The sequence below is a fragment of the Xenopus laevis genome, chromosome 6S, assembly GCF_017654675.1.
Source record: "Xenopus laevis strain J_2021 chromosome 6S, Xenopus_laevis_v10.1, whole genome shotgun sequence".
Lineage (NCBI taxonomy): Eukaryota > Metazoa > Chordata > Amphibia > Anura > Pipidae > Xenopus > Xenopus laevis.
The window spans coordinates 74,236,232-74,262,976 of record NC_054382.1 but is presented as its reverse complement, the minus strand read 5'-3'; the positions used below and the strand labels follow the sequence as shown (position 1 = coordinate 74,262,976).

At 38.5% G+C, this 26,745-nt stretch overlaps 1 protein-coding gene across 2 annotated transcripts; it reads left to right on the top strand.

Annotated features, from left to right (window-relative positions):
- The first annotated feature begins 258 nt into the window (after window positions 1–258).
- LOC108720068 (mas-related G-protein coupled receptor member D) lies at window positions 259–26,023 on the top strand. Of its 2 annotated transcripts, XM_018269443.2 has the most exons (4): window positions 259–347; window positions 5,410–5,522; window positions 10,973–11,028; window positions 24,435–26,023. In XM_018269443.2, the coding sequence occupies exons 3-4, from the start codon at window positions 11,015–11,017 to the stop codon at window positions 25,519–25,521; spliced, it is 1,101 nt and encodes a 366-aa protein (XP_018124932.1). In that variant the 5' UTR covers window positions 259–347; window positions 5,410–5,522; window positions 10,973–11,014; the 3' UTR covers window positions 25,522–26,023. The 2 variants fall into 2 exon arrangements, with proteins under 2 accessions (XP_018124932.1, XP_041423605.1); XM_041567671.1 differs by lacking the exons at window positions 259–347; window positions 5,410–5,522; window positions 10,973–11,028 and adding an exon at window positions 20,113–20,179.
- Window positions 26,024–26,745: the final 722 nt, after the last annotated feature.

Here is a 26,745-nt window from a genome sequence, read left to right as displayed (position 1 = left end):
GAATAGGGATGTATGCGAGTGGGGTCCAGATGAGTAAGTTAAACAAACTTTTGGTTGCATGAAACCAGAGGTACTGCCAAACAGAACATCCTTTAGATTGCAAGTCTAAATAGGGGCTAACAAATAGCCAATCACAACCCTTATTTAGCACCCCTAGAAACTTTTTTTCATTCTTGAGTTGCTTCAAATTCATTTTGCAGTCCAACATGGTTGGGAACATCCATTCTAAGGGAACACAATTTAACCATGTTTTATAATCTATAGAGAGAACCTGCCAAGCCCTTTCCCATTGAAGGATTACTGATCCATGACCTTCTGAAACCTGAGAGAAAGGAAATGATGAACAGGTGAGAGATGAATAGTTTATTCTGTGACTGAGATTGAGTGTAAGAGAGTAAGAAAGAAAGCATGAGTTTGAGTGAGAGTGTGTAAGAGAGAGAGAGTGAATGAGATAAAGCATGAGTGTGAGAGAGATACTGAGAGTGTGTAAGAGTGAGAGTGTGTGTGTGAGAAAGAGAGTGTGAGAGATATAGTAAGTGTGTGAGAGCAAGTGTGAGTTAGAAAATGAGAGAACGTCTGAAAGGGATTGTAAGAGTGGGTTAGAGAGTGAGAGAGCATCTGAGAGAGTATTAGAGTGAGTAAGTTAGTTAGTTATACTTAATTATATAGCTTACTTATACTTAATTAGTCGTGGAGTGTGTCCTCTGTCTCCTTTGTAAGTCTTGTATCAGATTTAATGTGCAGGAAGTTTGCCCAAACTCCCCTCAATAATGTCCTTTTAATGTTTTGGTCTTGTGCCTATTGCCTTAATAGTTTATAGGGAATAAGTAACTTTTTATGATGATCTGAGAGAGTGTTAGATTGAGTAAGTTAGAGTTAGTAAGAGAGATGGTGTGAGAGTGTGTGAGAGAGATAGTGTTGGAGTATGAGAGTGAGGGAGAGTGTGAGACAGATAGTGAGGATGAGTGCAAGAGAGAGAGTTTGAGCCAGATAGTGACAGTGATTGAGAGTATGTGTAAGAGAGAGTGAGCGAGTGAGTGAATGCGAGAATGTGAGAGAACAAGTGTGATTGTGTAACTGAGAGTGAATTAGTGAGAGTGTTAGAGAGAGTGTATGAGAGTGAGTGTGATTGAGAGCGACAGTGTAAGAGTGAGTGAGAGAGTGTGAGAGAGAGAGTGTGTGTGGGAATGAGAGTGTGCCCCAAATACTCAGCACTGAGGGACACCCACTTCCAGAGATTTTCCAGTCACATCCCAGACTTCACATCCATAAAAGAAGAGAGGAAACTCCACTTCCTTCTGGGAGAAGAGGCACGGACAGTAACAATAGCTGCACAATATGTAAGAGACTGTCATAGACTGAGAGAGACCCCACTTTCCCCTATTCCCATAAACTGCCCCCCCAACCCCACCCATTTCAGCCCTCTACCTGCTTTGGCAATGCTTAATGTATTTGGTCCTGCCAATAAAGCTCATTTGATTTGATTTGTGAGTAATTCAGTGTCTGAGAGAGTGAGAAATAAAGTGAATGAGAGTGGGAGTGTGATAGAGTGTGGTGTTTGAGAGATAGTGAGAGAGTTTATGTGAGAGAGTTTGCAGAAGAGAGAGACAGTTAGCGATTTAGTGTGTGAGAGATTGTTTGAGAGAGAGTGAGAGATTGAGTGAGTGACAGTGTGCGAGAGAGAGTGTGAGAAAGGGACAGTGAGAAATTTTGTGACTGAGAGTGTGTGTGAAAGATTGAGAATGTGAGAGATACAATGAATGATTGAGTGTGGGAGTGAGTGAGTTAGATTGAGTGAGAGAGAGAGAGAGATTTAGTGAGAGAGTAAGAGATTGAGTGACTGAGAATGTGTGAGAGGGATAGTGAGAGTGTGCATGAATGTGTGTGAGGGAGTGTGTGTGAGAGTTTGAATGAGAGAGTATGAGATTAAGTGACAATGTTTGAGAGAGAGACCGTGAAAGATTGAGTGTTTGAAAGCGTGAGCAAGTGTGAGAATTTGACAGTGTGTGTGAGAAAGAGTGTGAGTGCGTGTGAGAGAGCATGTTACGGAGTGAGAGAGCTTGTGTGGGAGTGAAAGACACAGAATAGCACAGTGTGCTTGAAGCACACCATCTTTGGGTTCTCTTCACTCTGATTATGAAAATGTGTGGTTAAAGTCTGATTACAAGTAGGGATACACCGAATCCAGGATTCAGTTCGGGATTCAGCCAGGATTCGGCCTTTTTCAGCAGGATTTGGATTCGGCCGAATGCTTCTGCCCAGCTGAACCGAATCCAAATTTGCATATGCAAATTAGGGTCGGGAAATCACGTGACTGCCACAAAACAAGGAAGTATAAAAATTTCCATCCCTAATTTTTATATGCAAATTAGGATTCGGTAATCGGCCGAATCTCTTGCGAAGGTTTCGGGGGTTCGGCCGAATCCAAAATAGTGGATTTGGTGCATCCCTAATTACAAGGGCATATGAGTGTGTCAAAAATGGGCCTATAACTTCACATCTTTGGACGATGAAGCCTGGGCAGGTATACTAGAACAAATTCCAGAAACCAATGTTTCTGTTAAAGACAGCTTTATTCACACCAAATTCTTAAATAGAGTGTTCTTAACTCCACACAGGTTGGCACGTATGTATTAGGGTCATCCAAACGTATGTCTTAAATGTAATATGGACGTTGGTAACTACCTTCATGTTTGCTTGGGCTGTCCCAAGATCCAGCAATATTGGGCCACAATACTTAGGTACATCAACAATTACCTTGGGACTACCCAATATTAGGACACCGGAATTCTGCCTGCTTGGATACTTTGAAGGACTTACCATCCCCTCCAATGATAGACAGTGCCTACAGCAACTCCTCCACTAAGCCAGGAAAGCCATCTTACTGACCTAGAAAGCTCCAGAACCCCCCACGTTTAGCTTTTGTATAAAACTAATTGAGGACATGCTCCCTAGGCAAAAACTAACATGCAGCCCGTGGATACCCTGGAAGATTCAGGGAACTATTGGACCCACAAACGGGTGCTGTAACCTGATTGTGCCAGAACTGATACAAGATATGTATCTCCTAACAGGGATACAAATGGATGTGTAATTGCGAAAGCTCATCGCTGCTCTCCTCTTTTTTTCTTGTTTCTTCCTTCCTTTCTTCTTGATCTTACTTCTTGTTAATGGAAAACTCAATAAAGAAAACCTTTTAAAAAAAAAATTAAAAAGTCTGAGCCTGCTTCAGCTCCTTATGGTCCTGTGGGGAAATCACATATCATAACCAGCTTGGCATTTTGTTTGGGAATAACCTTAGCCCATTATTCCCAGCTTGTTTTCTCCATCTTATTCAGGTTAGGTTAGGTTAGGTTCAGGTTAGTCAGGGGACACTTGTACAGGCTACACTGAGATCAGGGCTTTGGCTGGGTCATTGCAGGACATTCAGCCTTATGTTTGGTATCATTGCTATGCTGAAAGATGAACCTTCTTTTGATATTTAGTTTTTTAGCAGACTTAGGTTCTTTTGCAGCATTTCCCTGTATTTTGTATTATTTATTAATCCTTGTATTTTACCACAATGCCAGACCCTGTTGATGGGAAAACAGTACAACAGCATCATATTACCACAGCCATACTTAACTTATTTGCACATTGTACTATATCCAATACAAATTGGTTAGCTGTTTTGAATGTGGCCATATATAGGCAACGTTAGACTGTTTGTTACCCCACGTTGGATGAGTGTGTTCATTTTGTTTTCTGCTTTTAAAAGTTGGCATCTTCCATGAGAAAACAATGGACTCCCTTATTTGTCTTGGCTAATAACATGTGGGAAGCTACTCAGTAAATGTAAAGGTCTCCTGAGAGAGAGTTAACAGGTGCAATTCGAATTTGTTCATATTTTAATCAGGATGTAGGCTGATTTTGAACCCATGCGCAAACAGATGGGGCAGTATGGCCAAAATTGCACAACAGGCCAACATTCTCTGCCTTTATCTGTCCTTTATTTTGCAGAGTACACTTCACAGATAGTGAGAAGCATCAGACAGATCTTTGTGGGATGCAGCATAGGGCTTTCTCATTTAGGCACCGATGGTAGAGCTGCCCTCCTGGTTTTTCCCAAGAGTAATCATGTTGATGTTTTGTTAAACTTTATAACTGCAGCTGGAGCTAGATGGACAGAGAATAGACACCAAGGGGTATATTTATCAAAGAGTGAAGTTAATAGTGAAGTTCCGCCACTAGAGTGAAATTCCGCCACTTCCCATTCATTTCTATGGGGTTTTTAAAGGCGTATTTATCAAAGGGTGAAATTTCACTTTCAGCCATTGATAAATACGCCTTTCAAAATCCCATAGAAATGAATGGAGAGCTGCGGAATTTCACTCTAGTGGCGGAACTTTGATAAATTTACCCCTATATGTGATATTTTAGCACTGAACATTGGTTATTGGGGAGGAGGCTCCCGACTATGGGAAGGAATAGGAAATGAACCATATCCCTTTTTAAAGGCATTGTTCAGTATAAAAATAAAAACGGCATAAATAGATAGGCTGTGCAAAAAAAATATTTCTAATATTGTTAGTTAGCCATAAATTTAATGTATAAAGGCTGGAGTGACTGGATGTCTAACAGAACATCTACTTCCTGCTTATCAGCTGAAAGAGTGAAGTTAGAGATCTCCACAATCCGCAGAGTGAAATGCCGCCTCTCTCCATTCATTTCTATGGGATTTTTAAAGGCGTTTTTATCAAATGGTGAACTTTCACTAGCATGTTTTGATAAATATTATTATTAATAATAATAATAATAATATCTCTACACTGAACTATGTGGTAAGCTGTCTGTCTTGTTTCTTTTATCTTGGTAATTCATCTGAAACTCTGATTCTTTGATATTGTTTAACCCTATAAGTGCCACAGAATCTATGTTCTGTGGATACAAGTACTGAAGTGTGGCAGATCGTAGATTCTACATTCTGCAGAACATCCAGGGGAATGTGGAGGATGGGCTTTTAAAGCACAAATGTCCAGGAACCACCAGGCAGCAGCAGATATGTGGGGTAAAATGACTTTACCCCACATAAAATGCAGTAAATGTGTTGGATTTTTCAGTAACTGAAGTGACATCGAGGGCACTTTGTATTCACTAATTTCATTTTGAGGTCTTACCAGATTGTTTGGTATTCAGCTGAATGTGTAAGTTCTGAAAATATTCATTTTCCTGGGGGTAAACCTACCATTATGCTACTTTTTGGCTTCAAATCTAAAGTATGATGATTTCTGCTGTAGTGCTTTCTTAGTCTTTATTAAATTGCCCTAATCCTTTGCTCTCCACTTCACACCTGCAGGTTGCTGTGCTATTATGAATGCCCCCCCCCCCCCCGTGGGCTCTTCTATCCTTTTAATCCCTTTTGTTTTTCAGACATGATGATGGACTGCTGGAGGTTGTTGGAGTTTATGGATCTTTTTTACTGTGCACAGATTCAAGTGAAGTTGTCAGATCCCGTGAGACTTGGAAAGGTACACGCTGCACAGGTATATATGTTTTGTATGCATAGCCTTTACTTCTGGGAGAATGCCAAATGTCATGGTGTAGTCCTGGGTTGTCCCAATGGAGGCTTGAAGTGAGTGAGGTTTCTGCTCACGGCCACAGTGCTTGTTTTTAACAACTCATCTTGAAAAGTTCACAAAAGCCAATGCAGGAGGATTCGTTATACAGAAATTGGCAGCTATATAACTGACAGCTATATAATGGATCCCATCCATTCATATCTGCAGTACTGATCCAAATTGCTGCATGCACATTAGGGATGAATGTCTGTGCTGTCTTAACTGCTGCTGATTTCTTCATTTATGGTGAAGGAGGAAGTCAGAGAGAAGTAAGGGTATGTGCTGACTTTGATTACTTCTGAAAAAATAATAACAATGCCTCTTAAAGGGGTTGTTCACTTTTTTATTGTGATGTAGAGAGTGATATTCTGAGCCAATTTGCAATTTTTTTATTTCTTGTGGTGGTTTTGTTGTTTCTTTTTTTTTATTCAGCAGTTTGCAATTTCAGCAATCCAATTGCTAGGGTCCAAGTTACCCTAGCAACCATGCATTGATTTGAACAAGAGACTGGAATATGAATAAGAGTGGGTCTGAACAGAAAGATGACTAATAGAAAGTTGCAATAACAATAGAGTTGCAGCCTTACAGAGCATTTGTTTGCTTAGAATTAGTCATTGTTTAAGACACTGACATGGCATACTAAATGTTAACTTAAAGATGCACCACCCCTTTAATTAAAATTTTCTTTTCCTCTTAATTAAAGTATGTGACTATAGTAAACATCCCCTTTAAGATTATGTCACAACAACTTTTTTTTAGAGTTAATGACCAGCAGATGGTGCTGTGGTTACAAAATTCAATAAATTAGCAGTTTTAAATTGTCTAAAATGTCTAATAGCTTGTAAATTGTATTTCTATTGGTTTGCATGTTGGACCCTGGCACGTTAAAACTTATGATTTCAATCACACTCATGCCTTGATGGTTTCACTGTTCATAATAATATGGTTCTTAAGCCTGAGCCAGTGTTTTTCTTGGTGTAGATTGAAGAGAAGATGCTTAAAGGCAGGCAAGTGTCATTTACATTAAGGGGCCCATTCACTAAGCTTGAGTGAAGGAATAGAGGAAAAAAAATTTGATTTTCGAATGTTTTTTTTGGCTACTTCGACCATCGAATTGGCTACTTCAACCTTCGACTTCGAATCGAACGATTCAAACTAAAAATCGTTCGAATATTCGACCATTCGATAATCGAAGTACTGTCTCTTTAAAAATTTCTTCGACCCCCTAGTTTGCCACCTAAAACCTACCTAGGCCAATGTTAGTCTATGGGGAAGGCCCCCATAGGCTTTCCAAGGATTAAAATCGAAGGATAGAAGGATAATCCTTCGATCGATGGATTAAAATCCTTTGAATCGATCGTTCGATCGAAGGAATTGCGCAAAATCCTTCGACATTCGAAGTCATAGTAACATAGTAAGTAAGGTTGAAAAAAGACACATGTCCATCGAGTTCAACCTTTTTTTTTTTTTTTTTATTAACTACCTATCTGCCAGTTTATCCAGAGGAAGGCAAAAAACCCATCTGAAGCCTCACCAATTTGCCTTAGAGGGGGAAAAATTCCTTCCTGACTCCAAAATGGCAATCGGACTAGTCCCTGGATCAACTTGGACGATTAGCTATTTCCCATAACCCTGTATTCCCTTACTTGCTAAAAAGCCATCCAACCCCTTCTTAAAGCTATCTAATGTATCAGCCTGTACAACTGATTCAGGGAGAGAATTCCACATCTTCACAGCTCTCACTGTAAAAAACACCTTCCGAATATTTAGGCAGAACCTCTTTTCTTCTAATCGGAATGGGTGACCTCGTGTCAGCTGGAAAGACCTACTGGTAAATAAAGCATTAGAGAGATTATTATATGATCCCCTTATATATTTATACATAGTCATCATATCACCCCTTAAGCGCCTCTTCTCCAATGTGAACATCTCTAATTTGAGGCCAGTCTTTCCTCATAGCTAAGATTTTCAATACCTTTTACCAGCTTAGTTGCCCTTCTCTGTACCCTCTCTAATACAATAATGTCCTGTTTGAGTGATGGAGACCAAAACTGTACGGCATATTCTAGATGGGGCCTTACCAGTGCTCTATACAGTGGAAGAATGACCCCCTCCTCCCGTGACTCTATGCCCCTTTTAATACAGCTCAAGACCTTATTTGCCCTTGATGCTGCTGACTGGCATTGCTTGCTACAGCCAAGTTTATCATCTACAAGGACTCCAAGGTCCTTTTCCATAATGGATTTGCCTAGTGCAGTCCCATTAAGGGTATAAGTGGCTTAGATATTTTTACATCCCAGGTGCATGACTTTACATTTATCAACATTGAATCTCATTTGCCACTTAGCTGCCCAGATTGCCAGTTTGTCAAGATCATGTTGCAAGGATGCCACATCCTGGATGGAATTAATTGGACTGGATAGTTTTGTGTCATCTGCAAACACTGATACATTACTTACAACACCCTCCCCTAAGTCATTAATGAACAAGTTAAATAAAAGTGGACCCAATACCGAGCCCTGGGGGACCCCACTAAGAACCTTTCTCCAAGTAGAGAATGTCCCATTAACAACCACCCTCTGTACCCGATCCTGTAGCCAGTTTCCTATCGAAGTCGAAGGATTTTAATTCGGCAGTCGAATATCGAGGGTTAATTAACCCTCGATATTCGACCCTTGATACATCTGCCCCTTAGTGTGAGTTAACTTAGTTTTGGGAGGTTATTTACTAAAGTCCATATTTTTCTGGTCAGACTTTTAAAGGGGAAAACACTATTTTTTTGTAGAATGAGAATGCCCATTGCACTTCGCCTGGTCTGAGCTGGCGAAGGCAAGTCTGGTTAATGAGGTAACTTTGCTAGCCAAGTGACGCCTGCGCCCATTAGGGAATCGTGAAGTTCTGAAATGACATCACACTGGCAAATTTTCGCTAGCGTTAGTCTCTTCGCCTTTAGGGAATCTGCCCCCAAGGCTTTCCCAACTGCAGACACTATATTGCAAAACGGATGGACTGCAACTCCACGCTCTAGTAAAAGTAAATTTACTTGTGGTGCATTAAAAAGTACAGGTATGGGACCTGTTCAGAATGCTCGGGACCTGGGGTTTTCCGGATAACGGATCTTTCCGTAATTTGGGTCTTCATGCCTTAAATCTACTAGAAATTCATGTAAACATTAAATAAACCCAATAGGCTGGTTTTGCTTCCAATAAGGATTAATTATATCTTAGTTGGGATCAAGTACAAGCTACTGTTTTATTATTACAGAGAAAAAAGAAATCATTTTTAAAAATTTGGATTATTTCATTATAATGGAGTCTATGGGAGACAGCCTTTCCGTAATTCGGAACTTTCTGGATAACGGGTTTCCGGATAACGGATCCCATACCTGTACTGTAAGATTGTGGCGTGTACCAATGACATTTTCTTTAAAAATTTGGATTATTTGGATAAAATGGAGTCTATGGGAGGCAGCCATTCCCTAATTCGGAGCTTTCTGGATATCGGGTTTCCAGATAAGGGATCCTATATCTGTACATGATTTCCAGGCCAAAGCCTTATGTACTTTTTATGTAAAAAAGTAAACAAAGAAGTAGGGTATAACCTGCAGATTATATTTTGGGCTTCTGTACCAACCCAAAACAACATCAGCCTGTAGCAGTAAAGAGAATTGCTTTCGAATATGCCCCCAATAGCTCTCCAACAACCTCTAATGACAAGTTAAAACATTGCAAGGATAATATTCCAAAAGACAAAATTTATACAAATCCTTAACCAAACCTTAAGGGGTAGTTTACGTTTACTTTTAGTATGTTGTAGAATGGCTGATTCTAAGCAACTTTTCAACTGTTCTTCATTTTTTCTTTTCTTATAGTTTATGAATTATTTGCTTTCTTTTTCTTACTCTCTTCAGGTTTCAAATGGAGGTCTAGGACCCCAAGATCTAAAAAATGTATTCTTTATAAGACTACAATGTTATTGCTACCTTTATTATTCATCTTTGTATTAAATCCTTCTGCTAATCATATACCAGCCTCTCATTTTATCTACAGGTATGGAACCTGTTATCCAGAATGCTTGGGACCTGGGGCTTTCCGGATAAGGGATCTTTCTGTAATTTGGATCTCCATACCTTGAAGCAGCTAAAAATGATTTAAACATTATTGTGCATGCGCAAAAAAAAATAGTTGACCCCAGGAGTGCGTCACTACTGACGTAGCGCTCAGTACAAAGCATCGCCAGCAGCTCAGTAGTGGTAGTGTCAGTAGTGGTAGTGGTTGTATCCCCTCGCAGCGCACAGCTTGTGCATCTCCTTAGTTACTGTACACTTTGAATGTGATTGGGTAGGGGGTGTGTGCTTTAGGGTGATGATGCACGCATATCTAGATTTGAATGTGCGTCATCATGATTAAGAGAAAGTCATCGCCCACAGGACATGCGCAGTTGATCTTAATTATGCTCCATGCGCCTCAAGGCTGCCTCGGGCAGCAGGAAAGAAGAAGACGTCACCCGAGTCACACGCTGCAGTCTTCCTAAGAGCGTAACTGCTTCTATGTATGGTTTGCCTTTCCTTCTCCCTTAAATACATTTCCCCATCGAATTTCGAATTCAGTCAAATTGAAGGGAGTTTGAAAAAACTCACATGAATTCGAAATTCGACCCTTGATAAATGTGCCTCCATATGTTATACCATATAATCTATAATTGATGGGGAGGAATTGGGATATTCCAGCTATAGAGGACTATCTATGGCCCATATACATTGTGGTTTGAGGATAAAGAAGTACTCTATGTTTCCAAACAATAATTTTGCTTTACTGAAAAATGAAATGCAGCCCTGACTAAATGCTCCATAGAATTGATTACCTTATAATTGTGGAGTAAGAGAATTGATATATTGTACAAATTAGAGAATAATTTAAGGAGATGCAACAGGAACTAAGGTACAAATTTATCAGCCTCATTCACCAAACTAGATCAAGATCTGAGGTAACTTCTGTGGGCAATAACTTCCTACAAGCTTATAGTTGTCACCCAAACTACATCTTAAAGAGTATTCCATATGGACAGTGATTCATGCTATGGTCCTGATGGATCATATGGTGTCCACTGGGGAGCTGCGGGTGCCATTGCACCCGGGCCTGCTCCCCCCTCGGGACATACTGTAGACCACACTGCAGCAAACACTGTACAGAAAATGCACATCTGGAGGGGGGTGGATGGGTGCAGGATAAGAGGATAGTTATGTTACTACTGGCTATCACAGATGAGTGTTATTTTTGGTTCTGGTAGTAGGTGGGAGGGTTACAAAGTATTATTATATATGCAAGAGCTTGGTTTTTCAGCCTGGTCTTTAGCCTTTATTATTATTTTTACAGATTGCACCAAGGAGCACCCAAACCTATGTCCTGTAGAGATCCATGGCTCATGGCAGGTGGGTTTAAAGGAAGAAGAAGGTACCTAGATTTCTATGTGCTTTGCAAGTATAAAGTGGAATCATCTTTTCCTGAGCTTCCCTGTAAATATGTGCCTTCACTAACAGCTAGAGACCACCAACTAAGCATATATATGAATATATTTTTTTCAAATATATTTTTTACAGTGTGGTCATATAGAACAGTCATATTACAACAGTCATTTAATTTTCTTACCCATGGTAAATCAGTATTTACCTCGAAATTAATTCAAAAACAAAATTACATAGGGAGGAACGCTTATTATGGGACTACTTCCGTATGTAGGCTGTTTTGTAATTTAAACCAACAAAGTTCTTTCTTTCCTTGCTGTGATACATTAGGAAATGGGGAAATTCCAATACTTTGCACTTAAGGTTTATATAATATGTTCTTCTCATGTGCTAATAGGGGTCAAGGCAGGGGGGACAAAAGAAGTTAAATACATTTCCCTTATAGAAAAAGCAAGTCAAAGAGGAACTGTGACCAAAATATCCTTTTGTATTGCAAAAATTTTTGTGTGTGCAATAGAACATACACCGAGGGACAGATTTATCAAGTATTGAATTGAAAATTCTAATTTGAAATTTGGAGTTTTTTTATGGTCATAACTGTCAAATTCGACTAGGCAGTTATTCGATTTGAGTTTTTCGAAAAATTTGAATTCAGTTTTCGAGATTTATCATACTCTGGCCCTTTAAGAACTCTAATTCGACTATTCACCACCTAAAACCTGCTGAATTGCTGTTTAAGTTAATGGGAGACGCCCAGGGATCAATTTGGAGTTGTTTGCCTGACATTCAAGTTTTTTTCGATTCGAGTTTTCGGGTCCATCCCAGTTCACCCGAGTTTAAAAAATTTGGTTTTTTATAATAAATTCTGAATTTTTAGTTCAGGGGAGTTTATAAGAGCACATGAATTCGAAATGCGACCCTTGATAAATGTGCCTCTAACCTCATTAGTGACCCCAGCCCACCTATAACCTTGACCTCTATTTTTGTATAATAAGGGCACCTATTTCAAGTATAAGGATAGGTTCTACAGGCAGAAGCATGGCTGCACCATGGGATTGCCAGTTTTACCCATTTTGTTAAACCTGTATATGGAAAAGAAAGGCCCTGGATAGCTTCAAAGGAATCACTCCCAGTTGTAATATGAGGTACAGGCTTTCACTGAACACATCAACACAGTGGACCACAACATCAGGTTTACACAAGAAGATGTGCAAGACAACACACTGGCTTTTTTGGACTTCTTTGTAAGAGTCAGAGAGGGTGGAAAGCTGAAAAAAGAGGTTTACAGGAAACCAACCCTCACAGACCAGTAACTCCCACCATCCACTAGATAACAAACTGGGGGTTAGCAAAACCCTACATCACAGAGCAAACAAAACACCCAACCTAGAAGGATTTTTAATAAACACCACATCCTAGGGTGGGGGGCGTGCCTTGGATGCTGATGTGTGCGGACGTGTTCTGAGAAGCTCTGTTCCCTGAACTGGATTTAAGCCTGCTACAACATTAAAAAGAGAGCTGCACACCAGAAACAACCCTACAAATCTTGGGATGCTATTGAAGGGCAATAATGACCGCATGGTTCTGGCCCTCACAAACATGCGGCACTAGAGGACTCAATTTTAACGGACACCTTGCCTATTAAAGTGAGCATTCTGAAATCTTTATTAGTTGAACTTAAAACCTCCTTACACAAGGATTTAAAAGAGGCTATATAACATTCTGATAGGATGGATGAGTGGATGGGCTAGAACGAAACATGGATGAGCTCCATGACTCCAACAAAACCAATACACAGAATGTCTTGAATGGAAAGACAAAATGGCAGACTCGGAGGAAAGAGCACGGCGTAACAACATCTGAATTAGAGGTATCCCTAAGTTGGTAAAACAGGAAGACTTGGGCCAACAGCAGCTTACAACACTTTTACCGCAACTTACTCCTATCAATTTAGCAGTGGATAGAATCCCTAAACCCAAAAATCTTCCATCAGACGTACCATAAGATACCATTGCCAGGATTCACTTTTATACCACCAAAGAACAATTAATAAAAATATTGAAGGCCGATACTCAGATACCTGAACAATACCAAAATCTACATACATGTACTGTATGTGGATCTTTCATCCCACACATTGGCTGTGAGGCCTTACCCTGTGCGGCGTGGAGGCCCGCCGCGCCATAAGCGGGGACGCCCACCACACCGCACCGATCCTTCCCTCACGCTGGTGCTGGACTCTTAGGGCGCGCGTGCCTAGACGGACATTAAAGGCGCAGACGTGATGCCACCCGAGCGCATTTGCCGCCAAATTCAAAAGTCTGGATCCTGACCTGTGCCTGAATACCGACTACCTCTTCAGCTCAACCCCTCTGATTGACTTCCTGGTTTGACCGTTGCCTGCCTGACTACATTTACTCTCTGCCTGCCCTGACCCAGCCTGATCCGACTACTCTATTGCCTAACGTCTTGTAACGCGACCTTCGGCCTAAAGACTCTAGCTAACAGTCGTGCCCCACTGCCTATCCAGAACCTCTAGCCTTGCACCTCTCGTTTAAGTCCTGGTGGCATCCAAGTAGCTAAGGGCTCCTCCCGAGGCCAAAGGCGGTCACACTACAGGTGAAGCACGAGCCGAGACCAGGGTGCTTGGCATTTGTTCTAGTGTTGGGTGCCGACCGTGACATTGGCTCACAGAAGGGAATTTGCTCCAATTACAAATGTTTTAAGAAAACAAGGTGTCTCATACAAATGGGGATTCCCTGAACATATATGCCCCTAACGCACATCAAGTTAATTTTATAAACAAAATATCTCGACTACAAATGAACTATATAAATATTGTTGTAGGTGACTTTAATAGGGTACCTGATCCCTACTTAGATAAATATCCTTTACTTACACATGCCTCCATGCCTACCATTGTCAACTTGTCTAAAAACCTTCAATATTCTCTGAAAGCATATGATTTATACAATGCATGGAGAGCTTGGCATCCTAATGAATGTGATGTTACACATTTTTCTCCTAATCACTTTTCACACTCTCGTATTGATCAGATCACATTAATCATTTAGTCAGCCTTATATCCGAATTCATTACGTTTAATTCATTATCAGAAACCAAACCAGACACTCTATGGCAGGGGTGCCCAAACTTTTTGCAACAAGGGCCAGATTTGGTGAGGTGAAAATGTGTGGGGGCTGACCATTCAGCCTGATATTCTTTGAACCATTAACATTAAATTACAGGAATCGAGTAATCATAGCAGTAATATTTGGGCACATTAGTGAAATGATCTGCTACTTGGTCTATACTGCTGCCTGTGTGCTGAAGGTGTTAGCAATAGACACGTAATGGCATGTAGTGACGCCATACTTCTTTAGTTTACAGTACTGGCACGTCAGTACGTCTATTGACACCTTCAGCCCTAAAGAAGTATGCGAAAACAGCGTGTCTCTATGTGCCAGTACGTGTCTATTGCTAACACGTTCAGCACTCAGGCAGCAGTATAGACCAAGTGCCAGATCATTTCACTAATGTGACTTCATATTATTGCTATGGGATTCCTGATCGCACTGTGCTGGGGGGCCTCATTATTATTAATTTCATGATGGAGCTGAGGGCCGGGGGAAATTTGAAAATGGGCCGCACTTTGGACATGCCTGCTCTATGGTGTACATACAAAGCTTACCTTAGAAGACATATTATAGCTCTTACATCCAACATTAAGAAAGAAAGTACTAAAACATTACTAGATTCGATTTTACTAGCTTTTACTAGAATTTAATAGCTACGGAATTTAACAATTTAAAAAAGAACCCAACCGCAGCATGCTCCCATTCTTAAAACAACAGATTAATCATATAAATCTAGAAAAAGTAACATATCAGTGTACCATGCTTAAACAAAAATACTATTCCGAAGACAATAAAAATGGTAGACTGCTGTCAAACAAACTTAAAGATACCAAAGCCAAAACCAGAATCCTTCAAATCAAAACAGTAGACGGTAAAACCCTTCCTAACCCCAACATATAGCTGGTGCACTTGCTGATTTTTTACTCCAAATGATATATTCTTACTGAAGAAAAAAACTACATCTCAACCTACTTGTCAGGCTATAGACCATTTTTTACCCTCCCTAACACTACCAAGCCAAACTGAAGAACATCTGAACTCACTGAACCAACCCCTTACGAATGATGAAATCTTGCTGCCTATTAAAACCCTGAAACTTAGTAAAGTGCCAGGTCCAGATGATTTTAACAACAATATTTATAGAGCTCTAGCCCAGAAAATTTCACCAATACTAACCATACTATTTAATGACTTACAAACTCAAAACACCCACAAAGAGGAAATTGTCCAAGCTACTATAACTACTATTCCAAAACCAGGGAAGGATCCGAGCCTGATAACAAACTATTGTCCAATTTCATTACTCAGACATAAAACTTTATGCAAAAATTTTAGCGAATAGGCTCAACCCTATTGATCCAACTACTCATTTGGAATGATCAAGTGGGGTTTTAGTAGTAGCCAGAGAAACGTCTTTCAATACTAGGAAATTTATTAATATAGCATTAAATGCTAATATCCATAAAATCTGTCTCTATGTCTGTTAAGGATTTATATAAAGAGAATTTTGCTCTGTTAATTGCTAAATTTCATAAACTTACTGAGGGCTGGATATAGAAGGATATATCCTGGTAAGGTAGAATAGCTGCAATCAAAAGCAACTTACTCCCAAAAATTCTTTATTCATTTTAAACTATTTAGCTACTTAACAAGTTTTTCCAAACCTTACAAAGACTGCTTCTGAGATTTATATGAAAAAATGCAAAACCATGTTTAATTAAAGTGTTGATAAAACACAAAACAAAAGTTGGACTTCCACAAAAAAAACTTATTACCAGGAATCACACTTAAACCTTCTACAGAGATTTCTAGACTTTAGTAACTGACCCAATGGGTACAGTAAGAAATAGACATCTTTACTTTAATGTTTGGATCTATTTCTCAACTAATTTGGTCATATCCTAGGACACGCCCACCTCCGCTGTTGCGCCTGCACTATCTAATCCTGTGCTGCGCAACACCGGAGGAGACATTGAAGGCCAGCTGCCCGCAACTGCTCCCACCGCCTTCTTCTTAGCCAGTCCTTTCTTCACATCGCTAACTGCCATCGCCGACCTCTTGCGCTGTACAGCCTTCTTCTTTAAACACACCTCTGTCTTCACAGCCGCTGTGCTTCCTAAGGGGGATGCAGCTTGTTCAGCCTCTTCTGTCACGTCAGCTCCTAACGCTCGCTGAAAAGTCAATAACACGTCCATAAACTCTTCACGGCCAGCCTCTTTCTCAAGCCATCCATAAATTGATTTTCCCCTCAACGAGTCATCACTCTGCTGCTTAGACAACCAATGGAACCTCCAAACGGACCTCTTCTCCAGTCAGCGCTGAGATAACTGGTATCCTTCAGCCTGTTATGCACCCCTATTTATAGCCCATTTTCCCGCCACTAGCACTTCACTACCCTGTACCATTTAACTTGCAATTCCCACACCCACAAAATTACTTAGATAGCAACCCCCTTTCCATGTGGATAAAGGGCCAAATTGTCCCTTCACCCTTCAAAAACCCAACAAAAATGAACAAATTTACACAATTCTACACAACCCAAATGGAAAACAGTATGCAAGATTCTGATACACATTTAACCAAATGGGAAATAGCCCTGTTCTGTACTATAGATCCAATAGACTGGAACTATTCTTTTCTTACACTAAAAATGTCTACTTTAACGACCACGTTATCAGGAACTTTGTTCAGCGATATGCACAGGTGAATCCTGAGGGTTCCGGTATTCACCAATGCCCTTTTGGGGCCCCGGGCTTTCTGCTGCGGAAGTCAACAAGAAGTGCGTAACAACTTCATATGCGAGGTACCGGCAGGGGTAAAAGAGAAGACATAATCAAGTCAGGCGAAGAGTTCAAGGCAGGCAGCAGGAGTCATAGTCAGGAATAGGGCAGAAGTCAAAACCAGGAATATCAATCACAATCAGACGCTGAGGCAGGAACCGATAACTGGAACCAGCTTGGGCACTTCCAAAATGGCGAATTGGTCTTTTAAAGTAGATTTGGCGCCAATTTTCAAAATCCAGCGTCAAAACGCGACGTCATGATGTTCATGAGGCAAGGGATCTCGGCAATCTCTCAGCGCGTCTTACAGCTACACAATCCATACGGTTACTGGAAACTAGCATCAAACTAATGTATAGATGGAATTTAGTACCAACAAAATTACACAGAATGTATCCCAATACCACAACAAACATATGCTGGAAGAACTGTGGATATAGGAACTTTCATTCATACATGGTGGGAATGCCCATTATTACAAAAATATTGACAATTTAAATTTGACATTTTTCTGAACATTCCCCTTTTCTGCAAAACTGTAACTTTTGAATCTTGATTTGGATCATACTACCTGGAAGACTAGATCTCTAGTAATACATATCCTTGCAATGGCGAGGTTGGTTATAGCAAGAAATTGGAAATCTCCTAACATCCCGAATTGTAAAGAATTCCTTAACTTATAAATGAAACCAACAAGCTGGAATATTACACTGCAAAAAATAATCAGTCTCTACACAAATATCATAACAAATGGACACGGTGGAACAATAGTAACTATTCAGATGGTTTTATATTTCCTTAAAATCAAAAGAGCTACTGGACCTACTGTTTTGTTTTATTCTGTTTTATATTGTCTATCCTCTCTTCTTTTGGTTGTTACCTAAAACAAGAGCATTATACCTTTCTTTTGTAAGTAGGCAAGTTTATAATGTTGTTTTCTCTTTATTATTGTCCTACCCTTTTTACTTTTTATTTTCTATTTTAATAGTTCTCCTTTTTTTTGTTTTGTCTAGGGTATAACATCTAGCCTATTATACAGCTTTGAAAGTAAAATGTAAGATGTTATCCATGATATACTACAACAACATATGTATAACATCTTTATCATGTTGGCTTTTTTTCTGTAATTGATAACATAAGTCAATAAATAAAAAAACTAAAAAGTAAAAAAAAATAAACACCACACCCTTGTCTGCTTTAAACCCAGCAACACACTGAGGCAGCAACTGGTTCACCCAAAAGACCCTACCCCAAAGCACAAGAAGAGTAACATTGTGTATGCAGTGCAGTGAGGAGTGCTCTGATTTGTATGTGGGAGAAAACAAAGAACAATTACACCAGCGTATGGCGCAGCACAGAAGAGCCAACATGCTGTTTTGGCACCTCTCGCTGCAAGGTTTAATAACACCTCAAAGCTCCAATTATGCTAATACACTCAACACCTAACTTCATGACATCCTTTCTGATTATGATAAACAGATTATGCTCATTGGGAGTACATTCCCTGTATTTTTGAACGAATGTGGGTGTGCTTGGGCAGCATGCCGCCCCCCTAAAATCCTGCCGCCCTAGGCCCAGGCCTAGGTGGCCTTTCCACAAATCCAGCCTGCCGATGGCCAGACATATAAAGATGGATCATGTGGATCCTGTGAACATTCGTTTTCAGGTTATTGATAAACCATGTACTGAGATTAGGAAAGGTGATGTGAGCAACCTTATTATGTTTGCTCACTTGTAATGCTTTTCTGTGGTGAGCTGAGAGTGAATGATTTTATGCGTGGGACTTAACTTGATTTATACCTGAACTTTGTGTGAACCAGTGTGCTTTTGAGAAAGTGGCTGGATAGTCACGAAATGCGTTAAGCTATGGTTCATTTATGTGACGATTGTGCCTATTTTAATGGAACAATAAAATATGGATTTTCAAGTGATATTTAAATCTGGATTTCTCCCTCTTTGGTGCACTGTGCTTGATTCTATGGTTCTGGACTATTAAGCTTACCGGGGCAGCTCTTTACGTGTTGCAAACGGAGGTCGAGAGTATCGGTGTGCTCCCAGGTCGTCTCCTCTCTGCTAATTATTTATTCCCGAAAGATCTTATTTACATGTCATTCTGAATTGAGAAACCAGTTGGATGACTGGTGAAATGTCTTCAAGGAAAAACACAGCAAGTTTTGTTGATTTGACTTATACCATGACCTGGATAAATGAGAATCTTCACAAACAATAATATATTATGCTAGGGGCAAGTATTGGTGCAAGTACCTTTTTGGATGGTTTCAATTTTAGCAGTACATACTCATAAATCAGGCTTCTAATACATTTGTGTTAATCTATAAACAAATTACATTTATTAAATTTAGCTGTTGGGGTGACTAATATTTTTTTTCAATATCATAACATTATTGCTTGTTATAGTAGTATTAGATAAACTATATATCCCCTGGACTTATTGATTTACCTCTGTCCTCCTTTATTTCTTCCTCTGTCAATTGTAGAATTGGGGTAATATAGCAATATTTTATTAAGATGCTAACAGTTTGTAAACAAGGAGGTAGCTCATCCATTAATTCACTCTTGGGCAATGAACATGTCAAATTTGGAGCCTGTATTTAAAACAATGCAAGTGATCATGTGTTATATAATTAGAAATGCTCTGCATAACCAGCACAATGGTATTAACACAGAGTTAATACATAAATATACTGGTGTGGCCCAGTCAGTCTAATATCACGATTCTTCACCAAAATTAAGAACCCATAAAGCAGAAGTTAGGACCAAGTCTGATACGTTTTGTTGTTTCCAAAACAAAATGCTACAAACTATAGAGATGAAATAACATTTGTATTTATGCAAATATTCACCATTGAATTGTAACAGGAAGAATGAAAAAATATAAAGTTAAATATAAGTAACTGTAATTATAGATTTAGATTTTTGCCTTATTGGGGTGACACCCATGAAGCTACCTTGTTTGTAAATTAGAGCTATATATTACTTCATATCAGTTATGGAATGCAGTCTCTCAGCCAAAAATAGTAATAATGATGTGTCTGAGCCTGCCCATACACCTATTAGACAACTCCACCTCTCTTGTTAGTATTCTTAATAAAGACCAGTTGTATAGTATTAGCATCACAGCCTGGTGCCTGAACTGCGGTTTATTCTTTGCACAAGGACCACAAGAGGAAGAGCCCACTGGTCAGTATAATAAGTACTATTAGCCATCACATTGGATCTTTTATTGGAAAGCGGATTATTTTAAGGGTAGTGAAATATTTTCTGACTTCTCAGTAGTAACACTTGATCTCTTACAAATGCAGGGCTGTTGGTACTTAGCTCCCTTCCCCTAGCCTTCATTGTTTTCACTTTAACATTATATTCGGAGACAATTTGCATTTGGCCTTAACTTTTTTAAATTATTTAGCCTATTGATCAATAGCTCTCAGTGCTCAGTTCAGTAATAAAATGTCATAACAACAATAGATAAATAATAGCACATTTCTGTAAATAAAGTTTTCCGATATAGTTGTGTAAAAGTTAACTGCTATATTTTTAACACTCAATGAGCTAATTTAAGAAAACTTCTAAATTGTACACAAAGTTTTCATGAAAAAGGTCATTGTGCCCATATACACTCCTTGCACTTGTGGGGAGTGCCAATGAGCCTGCCTAGCCTCCTATGATAATTACTGCACAAGTGCATGCATTAATGTTAAGAAATTTCAGTTCAAGAATTCCACTAGCAGGTATTGACTTGCACCAAGTGAAACAGTAGCACTGTGAGCATTGGCATGCCAGAAGTGGCCCTAACACAAAATGCTAGCCACTATCTGGGTAACATAGCACTGGATTTAGCACTCTGCACTATGGTAAATCAGCTTTGCAGAATAATACATATCATGAATTAACAATAATATACTGTATAAATCCAGGATACAATAAGATTCTTCTATAGACAAACTAATCCCAATAAAGAATGATCACAAGACTACCTTCTTAAAGGAAAACTATACCCCCAAAATGATAACTTACGCAATAGATAGTGTACATCATATTAAGTGGCATATTAAAAAATGTTACCAATATTTAAAGGGGAACACCGGCTTCCAAACCAAAATTTGATAAATAGGCCCACAGAACACAGAATAAACTAATATACCCATCACAGTTACCTGTTTCTTCAAAAAGTATGAATAAATGCAATTTTCTATACTGAAATCCAGCTGTTTAACAGTTCTTCTCTTTCTGCATCATTTGAAATCCTGTTAGGGAAGGAGGGACTAAAACACTGATGTTACAAATTGTAACAACTTCTCCACAGCTTACAGACAGCATGCAGGAACTACATAACCCACAATGCATTGCACTGTGATGTTCAGTTCCTTATTGAAATCATGTGTGCAGAGGATTGTGAGGTTTGGAGGATACAGGCTAAGGACAGCTGGCTGTTGATACAAAGTAAAAGTAGTCAGCCCGCTCAGCAAAGTAGTCTGACAGATCAACAGGAGAGCAAGGGGCTACCTTAGGGAACTGTCAGAAACTATTAAAAAATCATGAAAAGTCTGCATATTTTTTAAATGATGAATATTGCAAAGTTGCTTGAAATTATGTTATGCTTGAAAGTTGTTTTTGTGGAATTCCCCTTTAAGTAAATATTGCACTTTTAAATATTTGGCTCGAGCCCCCATTTAACAATATTCTCTCTACTGAAATCACCTGACCATAAATAATGCAGCTCTAACTGTAACAGGAAAAGGTGTGGAAGCAAAACAAAGAACTTTGACTGAACTGTTAACTAACATGTATGGTTTGTTTCTGTGCCCGTGAATTGTAGGATCCCAGGGGGTGGCCTTTATTTTTTAAAAGGTAATTTTCTATTTAGGATTACCCAATGGCACATGCTACTAAAAAGTATATTGAAAATGCTTTATTTATAAGAAGCAGGGTTTTACAAATGAGCTGGGTTTTTTTTCAATATATATTAATAGATACCGTCATTTCATTATTCAGGGGTATAGTTTTCCTTAAAACTCTAGAGCACAGCTCTGGCACTTTGGTTTTTGGCATCCTGCTGCTACACCTCATAATAATGAATTTTGTTATGGCATTCCTTCCCTTACTTATGGAATTATTTATCAAAGATAGAATTCGTGAGGCTTTAGAATTTTTTTCTACCTCAAATAAAATCTTTAAACAAACTTGAATGTCTGTTTATTAATTAAAACATCTGAATATAAAAACCGTGATTGAATACAATCCTGAAAAAAAATGAAAAATTCTAATTTGTGAGTTTACACGATCCAAAAAAAATGGAAAATCTCGAATTAAAAATTAGCTTGAATTTAGCCTAGGACAACTCCCATTGATTCTACATGACCTTGCAAGCATTTAGATGCCGAAGTTTTACATTTGAGTTTTGTGCTTAATAAATACCATTCCAGTTTTTTTAAAATACAATTTGAATTTGTGAGTTTTTATGCAAGATTTGAATCTTAGCAAAAAATTCTAATTCGAAAATTCATAAATCAACCCTTAAGTTTGTGAACATAGCGAGGGGCAGATCAGTGGTATTTCAGTTTAAAAAAACATTAAATTGCAGGCTTCATAGCACAACCTTCTTATAGATGAACAAGATGCCATCTAACCCCATATAATATGGATGACATCGATCCTCTACAGGTCGTTTTCAAACCTTGTTTACTTCTTCCTATTTATATGTACAAAACCATCACCATTTAAAATAAAAATCCATCTAAGACGGCAGCACTTATTTATACTGTATGTATCCACAAATCAACTATTTTGCCTTAGGAATGACATGTTTAGTGTAATTTATGGGCATTCAATTTTCAATTGATATATAGCAAGTGATGAAATGGAACCATAAACTGCAGGAAGATTTAGATTTTACTTGTAATTTAGAGTCACCACATAATCCTAAAACTACTCACTTCTAAATTATGTTAAATTAATCAACAGTTAACTGCCAAAATACAAAAATTATGGCTGCAAGATATAGTTACATCGCCTACAGTACAAAATACATTTTAATTATCTTTTCTTCAGTTCTTTGCCACACAAGCAAATTTTAGCCAAGCGAAAAAGACAAAGATCTGTTCCATTATATTCTATGGGTCAAGCCATATGATCTTCAAATTTCAGCACAAGTTCTACCTTCCTAGGAAAAATGTCATTTTAGCATAAATAGTCAGCTATAAGTGGCTCATGTAGATGGTCCTAAACACAAATACTTGACCACTAGTTAGTTATATGAAAACCTAAAGCAACCAAAGCAATTACTGATCAGTCCTGCAACATCTACATTGAATGATCTGGTAAATGTAATAGTCTAAGATAAAATCTGTAAAATCTATGACACCCCACTGATTAGTTATTAATTCATGCAATTCGCATTACATGGCAACCCAGAGAAAAGTGCTACAACAGAGTTAATTATTAATCAGTAGTATCAGCTTCTTGGACATGTTGCCTCACTTTTGGCTAATATTTTGATGATTTACCAACATCCCTATGATTGGGGGTGTGCGGTGGACAACTTTGAAGGTGTAAGTTCGAAGTGTTTTTTTGGCAACTTCGACCATCGAATGGGCTACTTCGACCTTCAACTATGACTTTGAATCGAAGGATTCGAACTAAAAATCGCTCGACTATTCGACCATTCGATAGTCAAAGTACTGTCTCTTTAAGAAAAAACTTCGACCCCCTAGTTCGCCACCTAAAAGCTACCGAACCCAATGTTAGCCTATGGGGAAGGTGCCCATAGGCTTGGCTAAGTTTTTTTGGTCGAAGGATAATCCTTCGATCGTTGGATTAAAATCCTTCGAATCGTTCGATTCGAAGGATTTAAACGATTATTCCTTCGATCGTTCGATCAAACTTTTTGCGATATTCGAAGTCGAAGGATTTTCATTCCCAGTCGAATATTGAGGGTTAATTAACCCTCGATATTCGACCCTTGATGAATTTGCCCCTTAATGTAGTGCCCCCGTTTCAAACACAAACATGAAATAATTACATTATGAAATAATTCAGCTTTAAAGTATATTGCTTTAAATTTAAGTGTTATTTTTTTAATAAAGAAATATATTTTTTCAGATAATACAAATCTAATTATAACAATGCTACAACCCTGCTTATTGTATGTTAAATAAGTATCCTTGTGAACTTACAGCAGTAGCTACAGTTCGCATATGCCAGAGAGGAGTCGTATGGATATCAGTTGGACAGGGATCAGGCAGGTATGAAAATTTAGTCTGCTCATGCACTATATCAGCCAATACAAGGGGATCGTGCCACTTTTGGTGCACATGGTAAAGTACTGATTTGAGTCTATCACCCAAATCGCACTGTTGACCACATCTTGATTGAAGATGATTATCGCACATTATAGTTCAAACTGTTAATAACTGTTTTGTATATGTTTGTATAACAGGTGCATCAGAAGATATTTTAAGAGGTTACTGTTGAAGAAGAAAATGGTATTTAACGACACAAACACAACATATTTTAATGAGACAAACTACTTCGATGAACATCATGTTCCAGACATTGTCATACATTATACAATAGCAGCTGCTGTTGCCATGGGTATCTGCCTGTTTGGAATAGTGGGAAATATAATAGTGTTTTGGTATCTTTTCTTCAGGATTCAGAGGAACAAATACACAGTATACATTGTGAACTTAGCTGTAGCTGACCTGCTGTTACTCACATTTAGTGCTGTGTTAATGATGGTCAATATAAACACATTAGTTGGTAGCACCCCTGAATTTGAAGGCACTGTTGGATTTTTGACCTTCTTAGAAATAATGTATGATCTTTCTCAATATTCTGGAATGTACTTTCTAACAGCTATCAGTATGGAAAGATGCATGTCTGTGCTTTTCCCTCTTTGGTATCATAATCATCGCCCAAAGAAACTCTCGACAATAATGTGTATTTGCCTTTGGATTCTTGGATGCACAGAAAGTCTCATTGAAAACTTAATATGCCCATCAGAAGATTTTCGGAATCAAACACAGGCCTGTACAGGAGTAGAGATTATGACGTTTGCTTTAAGCATTTTCATCTGTCTGCCACTAATGATCCTTTCTAGTGTCACTCTGCTGATTGCTATAAAGAGGACCTTCAGAAACCGATACCCACCAAGACTTTATATCATCATTATTGCTGCTATCTTTATTTTCATCTTGTCAGTGATACCATTCAACTTCCTCTGGTTTCTAATGTACTTCAGACGTTTGCCTTCAATACAAGATACACTCAGTCTATATTTTGCCTCGATAATAAGTGTAGCTCTCAGTTCTACTGCCAATCCATATATATACTTTATTGTCGGAAGACTGTGGAAACAGAAATCCAATCATTCAATTCATGATGCTCTTCATAGAGCCTTCAAGGCAGAAGAGGATGAAAAGGAAGATATAAAAATAAGTGAAGAAGAAAAGACTTCACCTAATAGTGGTGAAACAAACAGCACTTCATGTAACAGTGATCAAACACATGACAACAATACATAAAATCTCTTGTGAGCATGTGCCATTAAGGTTTTTAAAACCTAGACATAAAACATTCGCATACATCCCATTTTTTGTTATAGAAATGCAACGGAAATGTACAGGAAAATTGCAAATTAAACAAATAATGTGGAATATCATGAGAGTAAATGAAGTATTAAGAATTTTTTTTTGTGAGTTTGAAATGTGTAAAATCAGAAAATGTATTCAGCCTAACCTTTTAGCCACTGGCCATTACTATATTATTATAGTATAAGGGCTGTTGTACAATGTTATCAGAACAGAAAATGCATGTAAAAAATACATTTAATTTAATCAATTTAAGTTTTATATATATATACACACACACACACATACAGTAGCAGAAATTATACATCAGTTTGGTGCACATGGTAAAGTACTGATTTGAGTGAAGACGTTGGGCCTAGATACATCAGTTTATCAAATCACTATGCAAGTGTAATTGAAAATTGGATACAAATAAAAGCTGTAAGTTACCCTACAACCCAACTATGTCAGGTTTTTTTGCCCACCTTGAACATCTGGCAGCTGTTTCTGTCATGCAGTAGTGTAAGACTGATAAAAGAAGAGATTTCCAATAAATCAGACCCTAGGGCAAGATGTTGCTGGTCGACATTTGGAATATTTTTGTACCCCTGTTTTTTGTACACTTTTGCCCAGCAGATGTGCATTATGGTTATGTTTGTGAGAGGAAGTGATATTTTCAAAGGTAGGATGCAGTAACTGATTTTGAGAACGAATTTGACAAATTCAGTTAACTTGCTGTGTATTCATTTTGCAAATGAATATATAAATATAGTATTCAGAGCAAGCTCACCGAATTTCTTTGTTGGCTTCTTCCACAGGTATTCTGTGTGTAATACCCAATAGTTCAATGCATTCAGTAGTTGTGGAACAAATCCAGGGCAGCAACTTGTCTGCAAAGTTCTTTATTGGGATAATGAGTTACACAACATGTTTCGGGCCCACGCCCTTTATCAAGTGTAAAAAGGAACAACCAAAAACAATCATTTATAATCTCATGTGACTACCAGCAGTGCAGTATGGGTAAAAGTTTTCCATTAACTATTTAGTGTTATACATCTTAAAGTGCATTGTGCAACTATAACTCCCATATGGCTGCACACAGTTCATCATGGATAAAACTTTTTCATTAACTATTTAGTGATATACATCTTAAAGTGCATTGTGCAACTATAACTCCCA